At 31.2% G+C, this 21,302-nt stretch overlaps 1 protein-coding gene across 1 annotated transcript; it reads right to left on the bottom strand.

The window, feature by feature from the left end:
• Nucleotides 1-17,025: 17,025 nt before the first annotated feature.
• LOC112685468 (short transient receptor potential channel 3-like) lies at nt 17,026-21,069 on the bottom strand. The gene is given in 4 exon segments (XM_025557365.1): nt 17,026-17,847; nt 17,880-18,268; nt 20,718-20,797; nt 20,894-21,069. Coding segments are annotated over 4 exon segments (1,467 nt in total).
• Between the last annotated feature and the right edge of the window lie 233 nt (nt 21,070-21,302).

The following is a 21,302-nucleotide window of genomic DNA, read 5'->3' on the forward strand; positions in this document are numbered from 1 at the left end:
TTTTATTTTTTTTTTTTTTATCAAAACCGATGCATGTGCAGAACGGGCATCATACACTCGGTCGAATTACCTTTTTACCTGCATAGTAAAAGTAATGTGTTTGGGCGAGTTTTTTTTTTTATTAATGTGTTTGAAGGGAAATCCATTTGGGAAACCACGCCCATTTACGGCAAAATAAAAAGCTATTTCCTCCCAAAGGTCTGTTTGCACAAAATTTACCTGGTATAATTATAATAACATAGTATATTTTTTTCCCAAATTATAGATATTTTATTTAAATTATAGTCAAAGTTTTTTAACAAATCGTCTTAATTTTTATTGTAATTAAATGCAACTTGAAAAACAAATGCCTTTATTGACTTTGTATACCTAACGATGTAAATTTTAATTCAAAACCGATCTTAATTTACAAATATAATAATATTCCAAAGCTTTCATTTATTTATTTTTTTATTTATTAATTTCTATACATAAATTATTTGTTTAAATGGTTATATATTAACAATTAAATCATTTTTAATTTTTGTTTTTATAATTATAAAAAAAAATTGTATTCGGTATTCGTTACTGGCAGGACGCAGGTACATACTGGCCCACCGGGAAACCGGGAAAATCCCGGTAGGCCCTCTCAAAAATTATAAGACCTGGGCCCCTTACCAAATAGGTATCGGTAGTTTCAGTTAAATTCAGTAATTTTATTATTTTTAACAATTACAGTACAGTACTGATGGCCAGTCGACTTCTTAATTTAGTACCCAATGGGAAATGAGTAAAACACGCAATTTTTGAAATTATTTAATTAATTTGCTTTTGGTAAATATGTTTGTTACCATTATTTGGATTATTAAAATCATTCGATTATTCCTATCACTAGTTGTAACATCACCATTAGAATCGGTAACTAATGTTGCTGAAGTTCGGCAAAAAAAATGACCTGTATCAGCTCGGGAATACAGTAAATTTAAATATATTGCAATTTCTTTAGGCATATTTCCAATTTTGTTTTTTCCAATAACCTATTTGATGCATTCATCGTTTTTATAACTAAAAAAAAATCTATCTGACGTTAAATTTGTGGTTCATAAACCCATTTATTTCTTAAAAATATCATATAACTCCCCTTAAACAGTAAATTATCGTGAACAATTTGTTTTTGAGTAGAGAAGTTTAATGTATAATATATATTTCACTAATAAATATTATATATATATCGTAATAAATGAACGGAAAATGAATAACCAATGTATACAAAACTATTTTATCTCGCCTACCTTTTTACTAAATATTGAAAATCATGAGCTTCGTCAATGAATTTTTATATAGGTTGAAGTCAAAACTTTGAAATTTTTACTTTTAATCCACTCGATTTTCTTTATAAAAAAACTTGTAACTTTCAATAAGTACCAACGTTAATATCATGTTTCATATCTTTCATGCTTTTAAGCATTGAATAAATATACCATAGAGTTGACGATTTAATTTCTGTAGATAATTTGTTAAAATTTGTAAGAAGCACATTTTCGTACAACGATTTGGTTTTATTTATTTTTCTCAATTTTAAAAGTTTTTCTTAAGCCATTATATATTTTTCTTTTGATTTTTCAGGCAATAAATTTAGTGAAACAGGATTTGTTGTTTTAACCATGTATAGTGAAGTTAATAGTTTACTACAACTACTGTACTGATTGTCATCTCTCGTATTTATGCTTGTTTGTGCGCTTCGCAGTCAAACCATCACTGGTTCGATTGTGTGACGTACTCGTGTCGTTTGCAATAAAATAGAACACTTAACAAAGATAATTAATGAAATGATAACCAATGCCGGGATAAACGGACCAAAAGCGCCACAGAAATATTAACAAAAAAAGTAACAATAAATATGATAAATCTAAAATTAACAATAAAATCACATACGCTCCAAATGCGTTGTAATAGTATAACAAGACAAAACGTATAAAAGTAAATATAATATTTTTAACAAATATAACGGAAGATACCTTGGGCGGTCTAGTGTTCGAGTGGTTATGCCCACGTGATCGTGTTCACACGTGCGACGAACGCCACAACCGGCAGAAGAATCGGTTAATCAGCGGCGTCGGTCTCGATTTACAATAACTGGCTTCTCCGCGCACGACGATAACCGAAAGAAAATTTCGCGGACACGGGTCAGCTACGGTTCGAACATTCGTCACATACACGAAGTTGTCGCCGGAGATGGCGACTCCACCGTTCTATGCCGTAACCATAAAAACACACGGCATGGGAAAAACGACGAGTAGGATGTTCGCAGAGAAAGTCCCGGCGGATAAAAGTCCCGGCAGTAATAACGTCCATGGACCGATGATAATCGTACCGCAATAACGCGCCGATCTAAAATTCTCGAACATCACACGCCGACACCGGTATCGGGTGCTCCAATTAACACGAAATAGAATAATTTGAACGGCGACGTGACACTTGTGCGAACGATCTCGTTTTCTAATTCGAATTATTATATAAATCGCGTAAAACAAATTTGTCCTTAACGTCCAACGCACTTGTGTGAAAACAGTGAAAACGAAATATGTTTAAATGTTTATGTGTCGTGCAAGGAGGTTGTGTTATGTGTATAAGATTTAACCGAAAGTTTATGTTTTGTAGGGACCGTGGTATACATTTAAGTTTCTGGTTGTGCGGGGAATATGCGGCCAGCGTTCTTGGAAATTTTCACTTTACTACACGATGTTATAGGGTTTTCCACTTTCCCTCCCTCCACCGCACTTTTTAGAATTTTCACTTAACCGCTCGCCACTATGGGATTCCCATCTTACCGCCCGCTGGATGGAGAAATGTAACATTCCAACGCTTCGACCGTGGTCGTAAACCAAACTTTCGGTACAGGTGTGATAAAAATGTTATACCTAGAGAGTCATGTTTTAATTTCGATCACCGTTTACCTTTGTGTTTATCATTTTGATTTCTTTATTGTATATAGCACTTACGAGTGTAACGAGAACTTTGAATGGCTGATGAAATTATCTTTTGGGATGAAAGTAATTCAATAGCGAACGATCCTATAAATAAGGGAGCACGTTTTGGAATTTTTCAAGAATTTCGTGGAAGATTGAACGCTCTACAAAATTTGTACAACATTTAATGTTTTCAACGCCTATAATAATACAGAAAAAACAGTAAGATAATGATTTATAATGAAATAATAGTCTTGAAAGATTCTTCCGATCTCGTCAAACATTTCCGTTCTCTCTTAAAATAACAATTATGTACCGTCACCATAATAACACATCTTTACGAAAAAAAATAAATTGTATCATCGTTATTAATATACCTAAGTTTTTTTGAGTTTTGTAATTTTTATTAAAAGTAAGACTTTTAAGTTTATTATTCGTGCTTTTTCATATGTAAAAATGTACATTCCAATGGTCGTCAACATTTAATATAAAATATTTTAATTGATTTTTATTTGAAACGTAATATAATATACTGTATAAAATGGTTAAAAGAGAATAAACATGGTTTATTTGATAATAAAAAATAAATAACCAGTGTTATGCATTATTTAGATAATTTTATCTAGATGATTTATCTAGATAAAAACATTAATTTTTTTATCTTATCTAGATAATAATAATTTGAAGTATCTTTTTATTCATCTTTTTAAATAAAATGTTTATCCAAGATAAATTATCTAAATGATTTTGAAAAAGATAATTTTTTTTTTGGGAAGTGAAACGAGGAATAATCAACACTTAATATTACCGTATATATGTTTTAAATTTTAAATTTACATATTCTATAAACGAAGAAAAAGTATGGTATATTATTTACACAGAAAACATATAAAAAATGAACGTATTTCAAATAATACCATTCAATTTTATACCGATCATCTTTTTTTTTTTCTGTATAATCAACGACTGAGCGACACCTGCTGTCCAATGCTTACGCCCGGAATTTAATATACGTATACCTATTAGTTAATATTATACTCATGTAATAACCTAAAAATACAAAATAAAAATAAAAGGTGAGAGATATAAATAGGGGTGAGATATGTAAATGTGGGTTTTTATGATGTACTAAGGGTTGTTATCTTTCTCCTTGTTTAAGGGAGGGCTTTCAGGGTTGTAATGTTTTGAGAGCCGACCGGCGCAATTGTACAGTCTATCAAAGCTAAATAAAGTAGCACTCGTTTTACCGTAGACCTTTAGATATTGATGCGAGGTTGAAAAAAAGACAAATGCAGAATTTAATTGCACTGGAACCGGATACTCTTCAACACTCGTACGAATAACACAAATCGAACGGATGAAAATCACAAGTCAGATAAATCGCACGTATAAACTCTTTCGTTAATCTTATGATCGGTGCGCATGCACTGAAGACCTAAGATCAAGAGCTTCGGAGAGGGTTGTATGTCCCTGTTATATAGGAACGTATAGTGGTATGGACCTTGGCCGGTCTTTGAAGATTAGTCTTTATTGCTCGATTTGTGTTGTTCATGTGGGTATCGAAGAAACCTTTATTTATTTATTTAAAATGGTTTAAAATCACATACATACAAATAGTATACATTATTATGAAATATTTATGCAGTCTTTTACAATAGAATTATGCACATCATTACATCCACCTTACAATTTTTTTTGTTGTGTCCTCACAACTAAGCTCGCTGGCTAGTATATAAACATTATAAATATTTGCAAATGTTTTAGAGTGCCTATAAATAAAAAGTAAAGAGTGAAATTTAAAATACAATAATGATATCCCTGACAGTATTTTTTTTTTACAATGATCAAGGGACAGTGCTAATAGTTTTATGTTGAAATAAGAGTTACAATGAAGTTATGAAGGATAAAACACAAAGTCTATCCTACTGTTATTTATGTATTTTCTATCTGGTGGATTATAATGAGTGCTTACATATTGGTGTCTTATTACTAATCATTGAAAATTATTATCACATTGTGATGATAATGTTATGATTTACAATTTCTTATTTTGTGTTGTTGTTTATCTTCTTGTTTATTCATCTTCATGAGTGCTTGGTACATATTTTGTTGTATTATTTCATTAATAACATTAAAAAAAAAAAAACTATAATATAATATGTGATACCTAAAGAATATATATATATAAATGCATGCATATTTATTCAATTTGATTATTTGATAGTCGAGTGTTTTAATGTACATTTCTTACAAATTAGTTTACATAATATAATTTTGTGTACAAATTTCATAAAAATTAAGGTTTTTTAAATATCATAAGATTAGTAGTTAATGAAACAATGTGCATACATTTATATGCATTTACACATATACACCTATACATAGATATACATATATATTAATTAATAACATTTTTTTAATTTTTTTTTATTATATTGAACATTACATTTTTTTTTTTAAATAATCTTATATTATAACAATAATCAAATTAAATTATACTTAAATTAAGGTGAGTTACGCTCGCATCCGAAGGTTAAAATAACTACTAAAAATCGGTACTAAAATTTGTTATGTATATTTTTCATATATAGTTTTTTTATTAATTATTATTACAGTTACTAAAATTTCACAAAAAATGTCAAAATTTGTAATATAATTTGTACAAATTTGTAAACGCATTTTGAAAATTTTTACACCCCCCTAAAGAGTAGAAAAAGACTTTTTCATTTCGGATGCTAGCGCAACGTTACTCCAGCATCCGCATTTATAATTTTTATCTTAGACACTCAAAACCGATACCAAAATTTGTTAAATAATTTGTACAAATTTGTAAACGCATTTTGAAAATTTGTACATCCCCCTAAAGGGTGGGAAAACATTTTTTTATTTTGGTATGTTAAATTATAGTATTGCTTACATCAGATCATTAATAAAAGATTTGACGAAAATACATACAAACAATATGGATAATATTCTTCTCTGAGTTACTACGTTGTTTTTTTTTATCAATTTACACACTTCACAATCTTGATCATATTATACATCAATATCAATCTATATCATATATATTATAACTAAGTGTATAAAAAGAAGGAGCATTGAACGTATTAATTCATATTAATGCTAAAAACCAAATGCAATTAGTATGTATCTAATGTCAAAATTTCAGTTGATATATTGCTCTAAGATATTGAAGAAGATCCAATAATAAATTATTAATAACAATTAGGTAATTAATCATACATTAATAAATAAAAATCATTTATTTTATGAAAATGAGTTATATCAAACTAGTACCCGGAATGAAAAAGTGTTTCCCCACCCTTTAAGGGTCGTGTACAAATTTTCAAAATGGGTTTACAAATTTGTACAAATTATATAACAAATTTTGATACTGGTTTTGAGTAATTATTTAACCTGCGGATGCCAACGTAACTCACCTCTTAAATTATGAAAATTTTTTTTTAGTGATAAATTAAGTTTATACTTAAATCATAGAAATTTTTTGTGAAATTTTAGTAACTGTAACAATAATTAATTTAACTTATGAAAAACTTTTATTTTTTTTATTTTAGGTTTTTTGTCTGATTTATATTTATCGTTTCACGATGGTCAAGCGTGAGGTTTTGTATTAAGTTTATATTAATTTTCTTATTTTCAGTGCTGTTTATTGCTTTATGTACTTTTAAGTTAGTTCTTAGGGTAGTGATTGTGGGAAATTCTAGTACATGTATTATGTCATTTGGAATTTTGTTTGATATTTTTGTTGTTAGGGTCCCTGGGATCCAATGGATATTTTTGTTTGAATTTTATAGTCTATTTCCATGCCCATATGTTATGCCCTTATTATTGTTGTCATTATAAATATAAGTATTGTAACCGTAATAATTAGCTATGGATGCCAGTTCTTCATCTGACCACCAATACTCCGGTACGTAATTTATTTCTAATAATTCTAATAGTTCAAGTATTGATGTGACCCTTTTAATTTTATTGTCAATTAAGGCGTTACAAATAGCGTATAATCCACAACTCCCATCACTGGATACGTTTTCTTCGGAATTGTATTTAGAAAATATATTGTATGCATGATTTTTATTTACGATTTGTGTGTTTTGAGTTTGGTCATTTTTATTCTCATGAAATAGTTTTAGAAATGTTAAGAATGTTGAAAGTTTGGTTTTTAAACGTTTTACTGAACTATTTATATATTATTTTATTTGTATTGAACTATTTTTAAAAACATACTATTCATATTATATAATAAATATGACGTTTTAAAATATTTTTTAATATTTAACTTACAATTTATTCAAGATCATTTAAATAAAAATAATTATTTTAATATTGTTGTGTATATATTCTACTTTTCCTCTTTATTTATGTACATGGAAATCTGAAAATTATTCTACCACAACTTATGGAGCCAAAACATTCCATGCTCATTATAACACTCAATTTTATTCATCACACCCAAATGCTTATCAAGTAATTAATGTGTTACAATAAATGCAATTAGAAACTAATAAAAAATGCAAAGCAATAAATAAAAATATTTGCAATATTTGGCATAAGTCATATTAGATAAACAAGAATATTTAAAAATCTGTCACAATGAAAAGGAAAGTGGATTGATAATATACAGCATCCCAGAATATAAAAATAGTCAAACACGATAATCTTTTAAAATAATTCGCCCAAACTCATTATACTATAATGCAATTTTTAAAAATTCACCCAAACGCAAACTTAACATCAACCGACTGCCGGCAATCATCGTTTCCATCGGTCCCTTGTGTGTGTTAGGCATAGTTGTCGATAAAATTTAACAGTATTAAAAACGCATACGTTACACGTGTAACTCTCAGTGATACGTTGCGGACCTATGGTACTGAACCTACATCATGTAGTATCCTCAGTTTCGTAATAACAAATATTAATCTCGCAAATATTGCGCCCTCGTGTATTTTTAATTTAAATACATTATAATTAACAGATATTATTTTCAACAATTGCTTCAATTATTACTAAGGATTTCGACATTTTAGTAAATAAAGTATGCAACATTGACCGTTGTGATTTTTAACATAAAATACAAATTTTTCATTTTTGTGTCCTCCCAGGAGTTGCGTAAGCAAAGTCCCCCCCCCCCCATTGAGACAGCTCTGAGTACCCTTCTTGTATCCTTTCGCATAAATAAAATATAAATCGTAAGGACGGGCGTGAACGATGGTATAGAGAAATTCTTAACGGACCGCACTGCACAAAAAATGATCACCCAACAGTCATTGCGTGCAAAAAATTTTATGTGAACACCGTCATTTGAACATTGGTTGTCTCCGATCACATTTTTGAGTATATAATAAATATACAACGAAAATCATGTATTTAACATCTAAATAGATCGGGGAAACTAGACTCGGAAAACATGTTGAACCATTTTGTTTTAACTCTCTTTTTTTTTCATTATAATTTTCTTAGTTATCAACTTTTAGTCAGATATGTATTCCGAACGGCCGACAAAAACAATAATGACTAATGGATTTTATGTTTATAAAAAAAAGAACGAATAGTACCGCATCAATAAATATTAACATATAATATTATTAAAATACACCAATGTATTTTATTTTATTCCATTGGTATGTATATATATCAGCCCTACACATGTGTACAAGTACTTAGTCGATACATTTTAACAATATAAAATACATGAAAATACATTTACTTTTAGCGAATCATGTGATGAAAACATAATTCGTTCATAACTTTAAAATTTTTTTTTTTTTAAAAAAATAAGAACCAATAATTCGAAACAACTCACATACTAACACATGCCATTAGAATCAAATAGAGTTTTGTTTTGTTTCGGTGGTAATTCTATAATAAATATAAATCTATACATTTAACACATCAACAAACAACAGAAATATTTATAGTATTTAAATTTTACAATTATTAATATTATTATTATATACTCTTCTTTTAATTTTCAACAGTATTTAAGACTTGCTCAATTTCAACGTTCATGGGATATAAAATATAAATAATTTAATTCGTCCATTATGAAGTAACGGGGGATGTGACTTGTTTAGTAAAATAATTCAGCCAATACATTTAGGACGATTAAACTTCACGCACAAGGTGACTAATTAAAAGATACATTTTCTCTTAAATCATAATACAATAGTAAAGTGTATTACGTGTGTATTAAGTTATGTGTTACCATATCACTAGTGCTTACATGGAAAAATATATTTATTAGTTAACTTTTATAATTCTTAGTGCATTTGATATTGTATTCACTAAAACAAATTTATAACTCAAAAATAATTTTATTGAATAAAATCGATTATTTTGTATTCAGTACTTGATAATCATAGTACTGTTTTGGTTTTCACATTTTATCTTGTGTAATGATTTAATTGAACAATAAAAATTTAAGTAATTTATACAGAAAGTTGTAATACTTCTATTACTTTAGACATGATACAAATAAAATATATATTTATACGTATGTGTGTGTGTCTTAAAATTTTGTAAATATATCTAGTACTCAAATAATAGATAAGTTGTCGAAAACACTTTAACTAACATAAAATGCGCGCAAGATAATACATAGTATGCACTGGCACAATTAGACAATTGAAGGCCCTAAGTGAAATATAAAATGGGCCCCCTAACCAAAAATGTAAATGATCGTAAGAAATCCCCGCTTCCTCCCCTCCCATAAAGTAATCAAAACCATTGTATCGTTCAAAATTTCATAACATTCAAAATAATTCTATAAACTAACTTTTTTTAAATATTATAAACTTTTAAGGTAAAATTAGTATTAATATTTCAACAGCTCTTTATTATAAATCATATACAAAGTGCTTAACCTAAGTTTAATTACTGTTAATAGTAACTATCCCCATGAAGCAACTCCCCCAATCATCAGCTATGGTTCGTTGAGTTGCAATAACGAATTTCTATAAACAGGAATAAAATTGGATATTTAGAACACTATACTTAACTCTCATTTATTATTTAGTGATAATTTTATAATATTATTGAATCAATAACTTGTGGTTAATATACTCCATAGGATATTAAAAATAACAATAGAAGTATAATTATAGCAGAAATATATCATTTAAGCTTTACGTAGATGTTTATAGTAAAATTAAGAAAATAAAACAATTTTATTGTTTGTCTTCACTTGTATTATTAGAAGGCCCTCGATAAATCAAGGGCCCCAAAGTTTCACTATGCTAACTTGCCCACTAGTTATGTGATTGAGTATAAGTTAGGTTAGAATATATTAGTATTTATTTTAGAATATTTATGCAAAATTATCCTTAATCATTAATGAACAAATCTGAGTAGTCATTAGCTTCGTACGCATTCAAATGCATTAATTTACTATACCGTCATTTGAAATCGGTATTGAATTCAAACATATAATATAGTCATGTTTTAGCAACGATATTTACATTAAATTCTAATCAATATCATAACTTCTCGTCATTTTCCAACCTGTGTATCAATGAAATTCATAAATGATGGATTTTCTTAATGCACTGAACGATGTATGTTATAATCACGACCAAATATATATAATATTGAAATGAAAATATTGTTTTTTGATATTTTATCAATTTATAAAAAAAGAAAAACCTAAGTACATAGTAATACATTTTAATATTTATAAAATAAATTATAAATTTTTTTTATTTATTTTTAATGTACGATAATTTTTAAAAATTATTTGACTGAAGTCTAAAAGGTATAAAAATGTTGAAGAATTTTTTTTTAAAAAATTTTAAATAAACTGAAAGTATTTTTATTACTTTGTTTAGCATACAGTTTTAATTTATAAGACCAGTCAATTTAGTATAGCTCAAAGTAATAAATGTATCGTATTAAATTAAAATAGTATAACTGTTATACTTGTTATACTTATGTTACATTTATTTTTTTAAATAGTATTCAATTTAATTGATAATTTAAACAAACAGGGCCAGATTAAGGAGAGGGCTGAGTGGGCTGCAGCCCAGGGGCCCCCCACAATTTTATATTTAAATAAAGATACAGAAAAAATATTTTATTTATATTTACACATATTTAATTAAATAATATTGAACTTTATTTGGACATTTCAAAAATTTAATTTTACTAACTAATAATAGATGTATTCGTGTTTGTTGACAATAAACGGTGTCTAAAAATATAGATAAGATAGGTTTTTATGCCGTCGTGTGCACCTTCGATTATAAGAATATTAGTAAATGTGTTTCTAAGTATACACATGTGGGTCTAGAATTATACACCAAAATGTTGTAGTAAACACGATGGTTAACGACAGTAATTTACCGTCAGAAATATGAAATTAGTTTTTGGAAATATAAATTACATATTACAGACTATCCGTCTATAGGTAAATTATCGTTACTTGTTCGTTGCACATATTGCAAGTCAGACGTTTGTTAATATTAGTTGTGTATACCTACAATAGTTATAGACTCTAGTAGTCTAGTTGTTTCTTATATTATAAGTTATTAACCAATGAATAGTGTTATAATTTAAAAATGGAAGGAGATCGTTATAAATTAAAGCGATTTTATATGAGTGGTGCAGATAAATGTAAATTGGCAAAAGAAAAAGATAAAAAAAATACAGAAATAATTTCAAAAACTAGGCGAATGACAGTTTTTCATAACACAGCTCAACACAACATCTTCTTCTGAGGTTAGTTCAAAGTTTAAAAACTACTATATAAAGAATAAATATTACTTTTAATAATATATATTTTATTTATTTTATATTTAACCCTTTTAATTCCCATGTACATTGTAATGTAAATACATTTTTATATTTGATAGTAAATTAATGATAAGAGATACCGCTTGTTTGAAATGTCTATGAACTAATAATCATTCGGATCAGGACAAAATATAATATTTCGGATAAGTGTTATCAACAATACAGAATACAACTAGAAAGGGAAAAAATTTGTTAATCACACCGCAATTATTTTTCCATATGTTTTTTCCCGCCTAAATGTTTATGATAACGTAAAATCATACGTATTTTTTTTATCAATTGCCGACATGGTTATTGAGACATTCCCATCGGTTTCATTATCTTATATGCAAAATTACAGAACGTGTATGAGGTGGCATCATGCCATTGGCATGTATGTACTGTACAATTTCAACTTCCCTGTGAATGTTTAACGTACCCAATTCTGCAAATATGTAAGAATTGTTGTTAATTTTTTATTTTTTGGAGAGGTTCTGGGGGAGGGTCCAGTACCCCTGGACCCCCCCCCCCCCGTAAAACGCCACTGTATGTACATTGGGACTCACCGGCTCAGCGCGACGGCACGCTATGCTTTTATTTGTTTGTCGTTCCATGTTCGGTGCGTTACGGTGCGTACAGTTTTATACTGACTGAATGTTTTATGCGTCATTGTATTGTAATTATTTACTGACCATTATATTTTTAAAATGTGTAAGCTCACTCGCGCAGAGCTTATTGATTTATGGGATGGAAATATCTCTGAACTAAGTGACATAGGAAGTTATACAGTTAGTGTTGGAGAGATAAAAGAGCTATAAGCTAATTTTGATGAGAGTGAAAATTTTGAATGACTACTATGAAATTGAAAATCTAAATGACATTCCAGAATTTGTTGTCCCCGGATAGTTTAACATTGAAAAAAAATATGAGATGGCTATACAGAACCTTTTAGGCCCTCTAAAGTAAATTTAAATTAAAACTACTAAATATGATTATAAATGTTATTTAATAAGTAAATAAATATATTATCTTATTTATGTGTAAGGGGCCCCCACAATGCATTTCGCCCAGGGGCCACCACATACCTAAATCCGGCCCTGTAAAAAATGTATTTTCTTTATTATTAATGTGTTCAAGTATATGTAATTGAAAATGTATAACTAATCAAACATATCAAACATAAAATATAACAAAAAAATATCTGAAAAAATTATAGATATTAGAATTGTTATGATTTCTTTAAATATATATATATTCATATATAATATATAAATTAAATAATCTTAAATTATAATGAAATAATTTACAATTACTTCTTATTGACTGTGGGTATTTATCTCACACCCTATTAGATTCGTAAGCCTCACTAAATGCAAATTCAAGATGTTTTCGTTAACTTTTAACTTATTCAATCATTTAAAATTTTATTTAGACGTTCTTATTATTTACAATCTATTCCTTAAAAACATTTTTTATAACCAATATCGAATTAAATAATAATAATAATCATTATGATTATTTTATTCGAAGAAGTTTTAAAATGAAACTATAGAACAATTAACTCTGAAAATCTTCGATGATTCTAGTTTTAAACGTGTGTCTAACTAACAAACGCAATATTAAATTGTAATCTATAATAAATCGTCATCATTGAAATAAACAATCCATAACCAATTATTTTTATTATAACGATCCCTCGGGCGAATTTTGATATTTATCAAATTAATTTGTTCGTTATCTATATTATTTACATTAATAATTATATTTATATGATTTATTCAATAATGATCAAAGTTGAACCGTAATCGTGCACCATGTCGTGATACCCGATTTACCCGTGTATCAATCTAAATAAGAGAGTATAAAAATCACGTGAATCACGCATTGGGAACGACATCGTCGGAACGTGTAGCAGTAGTCCAAAGGTCAACCGAAAGAATCCGGAATCTCGTATTTCATGTGTGCAAATTCGCCCGTAAGTCTAAAAGAACAGGATAAAAGAGGAGAAAGGCGTCCGTAGGTGAATAGGAATTGAGTTGTCGACAATGTGGGCGAGTACGTATAGAAATATCCGACGCGTTTACGGCGAACGAAGACGTGGAAAGTTATAGCCCATTAACAGTGGTGCGCGCGACGAAATGTTTAGTTTTATAATTAGTCGTCGATTTATCCGTGTAGGTTGTTGCTTGTCGACGGAAAATTTTGTACCGCTGTAGGGAAACAACAACAAAAACAGTCTTATCGTCGTCGGTAGGTATTTGTCAAGGAAAGCAATGCGCGACGATCGTCCATCGGAAGGTGTTAACCGTATTATATCTATCGTCGTTTATAGATAAACCATTCATACGACCCACGTCTTCGTAAAACCGCGACATTTTCGAGAACAGAACGGTTAGGTGTCCCGTCCACTAGAGAATTTAAACCGTCTACGTAGATAACAAACCAAACGGAATACCGTAAAATCACAACCCAAACACATCCGCGTGCCATATTGTATACGATACGTTCCGTTATACGAATGTATCGCAGTTACCATGGCCGGGCGGACCGCAACTATGCGACGAATCGGTCTCGATGAGCCGAAAACATTCGAATTCACGTTGACTAGGTTGTCTGGAAATAAACGCGTCCGCTACACCGCTGTAGAAAAATATTGTGGTGGTTCGGCTCGATCGATGCGATCGGCATTTCTCCGGAACGATGGTGTACCCAAATCGACCTGTGGCAATATCGCAGGATAATAAATTTATGTGCACGTGGCTGGCGATCTATTTGCAAAAGTCCACTTAGGGACACCGTATTGGGGTTATTAAGTGAAAACCGCTGTAGCGTAATAGAATATAACCGCATAACTTTATCACAGTTGACATCGTCACGTCGACGAAATAGAAACGGTCAGGTATATTCCCGAGTAGTTCAGCTATCAATATTTGCGTGTATAACGTTTAGAGAGAAAATCATTTCCTCGTCGCTTGACAGCGAAAACGTCATCGGCGTTCAATTCGAACGAGTACGTGTTGTAATAATACTGTCCGTAAGCGTTTCAGATGATAACGAATCAACGGGCAACGGTATTAAAAATAATAACAATATAATAAAGTGAGAAAAGGAAACAAAAATTAATGAACTGTTAACACTAGATAATGAATATAGAAATAAATGTAGAGTTAGAAGACTATTGTTTTTTTTGATGTCGAGCCCGGTTCGAAATTCGATTACTCGAAAAATGCCGAGTTATCGAGAAAAATATCAAGTGGTTACCAAACTGTATAAAATGTGACTATCATGATAATAAAATATAAAAACGATAACAATATATTAATATCGTTAGAACCTACAAACTTTCTGATATTTTCTATTGGGAATATTTTGGATCGCGGTTATTTATAGTTGTACAATTTATTTTTCAACAAAGTAGTGAAATGAACTTTAGTACTTGATCAAAGTCGGGTACTCGATTTAAGTCGATTAAAATCAAGTATTCGTTTTTACGAACTCCATTCGAACATTTTCGCAAATTCGAGTACTCGTCCAACTCTAAATATATAGTTTATGTATAAAAATACATTTTTCACGCGATTTTATTAACTTTGTATATACTGATTATGAATTTTTAATTCGAAACCGGTCTTACATTAAAAACTTAATAATACTCCAGACTTAGCAATAATTTATTCATTTATTTGTACTTATAAACTACTTATTTATATATTAATTATAATTGTTGTAGAGTAGGAATAATCCCTGCAGCGGTCCTGACGTATACGATACAAATACAGCACGAGTGCGTGCGAATTGCCCATATGGAGTTCCTTTAAAACTTTTGATGACCTTTTTCAATATACGAAGTGGTGACGTCAGGATTTTTTTTTTTTGTAGTTAGAACCAATAGAAGGCCAACAGTTATAAAGTAAAGCCATAAAAAAATGAGATTTAAGCGGTAAAAATAGTAATAACATTAATAATCAATATAAGTTAATGTACTATATTTTACAATATTAAACGGTTACAATACTATGACTATATAAAATAAATCTGTTTATGAAAAATGATTATATTATTAATTCTGAGATCTGGCTAGTTAAGGTAACTAATAGGGCCAGATATTTTCAGGTATTTTCAAGCCAATGTATGGGGCCCGGCAAAAAAACATAACACTTACAGAATACAAGCGTTTCAAACTATACCACTTGAACAAATTAAAACGCTTTCAAATGCGTCATATATTTCTAATTTAATGTTACATAATGATTTTCATACAAAGAAAATATAAGTGGAAGAACGAATTTTATATTGACGCTTTGATGAAAAAAAAACCCAGAACCATCCAAAGCTTCTTATTCAATATCTCTCCATCTACGATCCTAGGAAATCCGATCCACACATTAAAAAGTAAATTATATCTTGACTTGTTAAATAACTAAATACCGATTCCTAATGCTATTCTAGGAAAAACACATTTAATAATTAGTCTAGATGGATGGATACTTAATCAACCATTTTTGGTTTTCCATAACTTCATGCCATTCTGTTCTCCCATCATATAAACTTATTATGCAAATAATTGTACATATATTGTTAATGTAAAATAAAGTAAAAAAAAAAATGGTTTTCAAATAAACATTTTTAAAGACAATAAGTTCCTTCCCAATTACCATGTACATATTTGTGTAATATGCATGTTGATTGAATAATAAAAGAAAATCGCATCTATTTGCAAGGGGTATTTAATATGTAATATGTAATAGGGGATAGGGATACCAATTATATTAAGTGAAAAGAGAAATATGTAATGGGTAAGAGTTTCCATTTACATCGTTGGCTCTTGGAAAATCATTTGAGTTGTACAGCTGAGTTACAGTACCTATGTACCTTAACTATTATAAATAATTCAGAATAATAATATATCCAACACTCAATAATTAAATATTTAATTTGATAAATTTCTTAGAGTAAATAACAATAAATGTTTTCCTAAACGGTTTGAGTACATATGTTAACATCTTATTCACGAGATTCGTTTGATATTCAATATATAACATAAAATCTATTTGCTTTAGATGTGAAATAAATGTGAATAAGTATATAATGATATAAATATATTCGTGCTGATATATTGGTAACGTGTAATTACAAGTCTGAACAACTGTTTTTAAAATAAAGTTAAGGCCATGTGTAAACGAAAACAAAAATAAGTATATTTATAAATGTAAGCAATGTGCGATAACATTCTATATATATAAAGATTCAGAAAACCTCTAAAAAAGAAAAACTATTCGGATCGGTCTATCTACGCGATTCGGATGAAGTAATGTTTTATAAGCTCGACCATGAGCGCGCGATACTCTGCCTGATGGTGGCCATCGCCATCGGCCAAGTCGCGAAACTTTTCGAAACCGGCCGAGACGGACAGTAGACGCCGCATGACGCGCATCACTCCGGTTACGGTGGGCAACAAATCGAACGGTGGCGGCAGATCGTCCAGCAGCATGTAGTCCAGGTACACCTTGGTGCGGCCAAACAGCCACTCATAATCGGAGTTGTCGGCCACCCGCTGGAACGTGTCCGACATGCTGGCGATGAGCATGTTCAGCATGACGATCACCATCATCACTTCGAACGTGGCGAATAGCCCGTAGCCCACTAGCTGCGTGAAATCGTGACTCTGCACGTCCACGTCCGCGTCGCCGCCGGCTATGGCGCTGCCGACCACCACGTTCGGTGCCTCCAGCGGCGTCATGCAGAATATGCCCCAGAACAACGTCTTGAACATGTCGGCCACGGTGACGAACGAGTCCTCCTGACGCGTCACCTGCCCCGTCTCCGGGTCCTTGCGCTCCATGTCCTTATACGGGCTGTACAACGTGCCCAGGCCGCACGTGAACGCTACCATTACGACAGCCAGGAACGTGGCAAACTTGCCGAAGTCGTTCAGCATCTTGCCCAACGACACCTGCATCGGGCCTATGTAATAGTTCAGCCGGCACAGGAACAGCAGCCGCAGGTACGCCATAACCGTGGCCACGGCGAACAGGCCTTCGGCCACCAGCTGCGGATCGGCTCAGTGCCAATACTTGCGGTCCAAGTCGTCGTCCACCCAGCGCGCCTGGAGACCGGCCGCGGCCCACGCCAGGTACAGTGCAATCTAAAGCACGCCAGGATCGGTTCAGTGGCCGACGTGCAACACAGGTACGTGGGGCTGCTGAGTGCTCGGTACGTGTTGAGCTTCTCAGTGCCTACGGCCACCACGTTGTCTATGGCTAAGCACTCCTCGCACATGCACTGCGGTGGGTGTGGCCGCTGTAACTTGTGGCCGCGGTTCAGCAAAAAGTCGACGGTCTCGTATCGGCCGCATAGCGCGGCCAACAGCAACGGCTTCATCGACGGTGGGAACTCTTCGGACTCATCGACAACACGGTCGCTTGCCACGTCGCTGCCGTCGGTTCTGTTCTCCTCGTAATCCAAAAGTTTCACCAACAGTCTTAAGGTGTCATTTGTTATGGCGAACAACACCGAGTCACCTATCTGGACGCCTGCGGGACAACGCACCGTTTCGTTAAACTGTTGCTGGTAAAAATAGAAATCTCGGCGCAACATTCGACCGATCCCTTCGTGCGAGTGTTACGGGCTTAAAACGATTTCTTATACCATGTGCCTTAGACATTTATAATTACCGCGGAATAACGAAAACTTGTTATTATAACGGCGACCGTGGTTCCGGTTAGCTTGGAATCATTTTAGGTTCCTAGTTTAAATTATACCACGATATGATTTCTATTTCTCCGCATCTTTGTACACGATTTCGACAGTAAGAACTGCTTTGAATACCACAATTATCGGTGGTTTCTCATATGGATTTCTAATAAGTTCTATTACAGGTGCCTATTAGTAAAACAGATTCGGACGTAGACAATAATATTACAAAACTTGCCTCTCTGACGTAAAAATAAATTGACCAGTGATTCGCAGTCGTTTTTTATGGCCAAGTGCAACGGTGTGATTCCTTGGTAATTTCGCATGTTTTTAAATTCACCCGATTGTTGGCCAAAAACTGTTCGACCCCCAACAGATCGCACGTCTCCACCAATTCAAAAAACTGCTCATCCCGAGCCGTCAAATCGCATCCTAGAGGATACCACGACTCCTCGGGCATTAAAATTCGAACATCGTTCGACTGAAATCGTAAAGTGTGAAAACAATGTCAGAATATATAACACAAGAACAGTGTATATACTCAGTAGCAGCATAAAATATTGATTAAATACTTACATTGTTGCCCATCGCTAGTAATCAATAACTTGAGATCGATTTAATTAACTTAGTTATCCGTTTATATTCTCGTATTTTAATATCTAACGCAGAACGAATTATGGTATGCTCAAAAACAAAATAATATCTGAATTCAGTATGATTCTTTCCATCGACATCAACTTAGTTATGGTCGTCATGGATCGTTGTGATATCGGTTTGCAACCGTAATATAAATATTAGCCAGAAAATATATCATAATTATTATGTATAAGTATCACAGGTAAAACACTTCTATGGCGCTGTATGTAACTTATCGTTTTTAATGTAGCATTTATGATGTGGGATTGTCGAAGATGGATAGTATCCTTAAAAAAACGATGAACATTTATTGGTTCAATGGCAACGAAAGTTATAGTTTTTCAAAGTAATTGAACTATTTCTTCGTTCATAAACATAAAAGTTTCATCTCGTGCGATGCTTCAAAGATCAGAAGACCAAATGTAACTAACTGCAAATTTACAAATATTGCTATTAATTTTATCAATCAATAAGAGACAATAACCTTGAAAAATATACGTATAAAATATGCGTTCCTGATGTACATAAAAAAAGTATGGCGGTGTTGGACCATCAATTATTCTAAGATCAGACCGCGTTATCCCATGCGTTATTAGCGAATGTGTAGTAATGAGCGACTTACAGTTGTAGCATCACTAACAACATCTACATCTTAGGAGACGATTCAAAATAAATCCTTACTATACAAATGCTAAATAAAGTTCTAAAAACATTTCGTAACTTGTGTATAAAATTAGTAACTATATGTCAACCCTTTAAAAAAGAAAAAATATATCAAATATATAACTAAATATATTATATTTATATATATTATATATATATATATATATATATATATATTAGTTTCGTTATACAATAATAATATATTATTTTAATTTCTGTTAATTTATACCTATTAATTATAGCTATTTATTATTTCTCGAATTAAGTGTTACCTTAAAAAACAATACAAGTAAATAAAAATATGAAGAAAAACCTTGTATAGTGCAAAAAATATCCTCATCAGTTTCAAATATTTAAATAATTGTTTGTTACAAAGAAATAATATAACACTCACAGAATGGACGTTACAGAATTAAAAATTTGGATACAGATTCCATAACGAATTTAAATCTTTCAAAATTCTTAAGGGGATATTACGCCTGAACATGTTCAGGCCAAAAACGAGTTATCACTATGTCAATTGATATGTTGCAATATAATTCTTCTACGATTGCATGTTACGTGTGTGATTGAGACTTGGCTACATAATTTTCGCTATCAAACAACATCGATAAACTCATCACCACGATTATTAATAGTATTTTAAATATTAATTATAAGTTCTTACCATGATAATTACGAATTATTTTACTACGTTTTATACTATTTAACTTTATGGACTTATTTTTATAATTTATTAAATCAATAAAAACGATATGTATAATATATATATATATATATATATATATATTTAATATAAACTAGTATTTAGAACAATTCAATGCTAGAGAGTTGGTCATGAACCAGATTAAAGAGCAACTATACTTTCAATGTTTCGGTAAGTTTAAAACATGCATTTCTTCTTCTTCTTCCTTTGGCACTTATTACTCTCTAAGAATTTTGGCCGCCATCACAATATCTCTCCATTTTTCACGGTCCTGAACTACTTACCTTCATTCCTGTACTCCCAGTCTTTCAAGGACTTCTTCCACAACATCCAGCCTCTTTTTTCTGGATCTTCCTCGTGGTATCTTTCCTATTGGTTTCCAATTTAGGATTGTTCTATTTATATCATCCTCGTTCCTCCGCATCGCGTGTCCTAACCATTGGATTCTTTGCCCTCTTACAAAGTTGGTAACTGGCGCCATTCCCAATTCGTTTTGTAGTTCTTTATTTTATTTTTTTCTCTATGTTGCATTGGTGCTATCATAAGATGGTCCACATATTGTCCTCCAAATTCTATATTCAAAGGTGCTAAGTCTTCTTTCGGTTGTGCTGGTGGTAATCCAAGCTTCACAGCCATAGGTGAGCGTCGGTCTTATTATTGCTATATATAGTCTAGTTTTTGTCTTCTTTGAAAATAATTTTGATTTTAAAAACTTATTTAAGGCAAAAGCCGCTTATGCAAAACATGCATTTACATGATATAATTGATTATTAATTTTTAATATAATCAATATTAATGTATTAAATATATACGGTAATTAGTGTAATTAATATATATTGTACATAAATTCATATAAATATTAATTATTC

The sequence above is a fragment of the Sipha flava genome, unplaced genomic scaffold (genome assembly GCF_003268045.1).
Source record: "Sipha flava isolate LNK unplaced genomic scaffold, YSA_version1 277_pilon_pilon, whole genome shotgun sequence".
Taxonomy (NCBI): domain Eukaryota; kingdom Metazoa; phylum Arthropoda; class Insecta; order Hemiptera; family Aphididae; genus Sipha; species Sipha flava.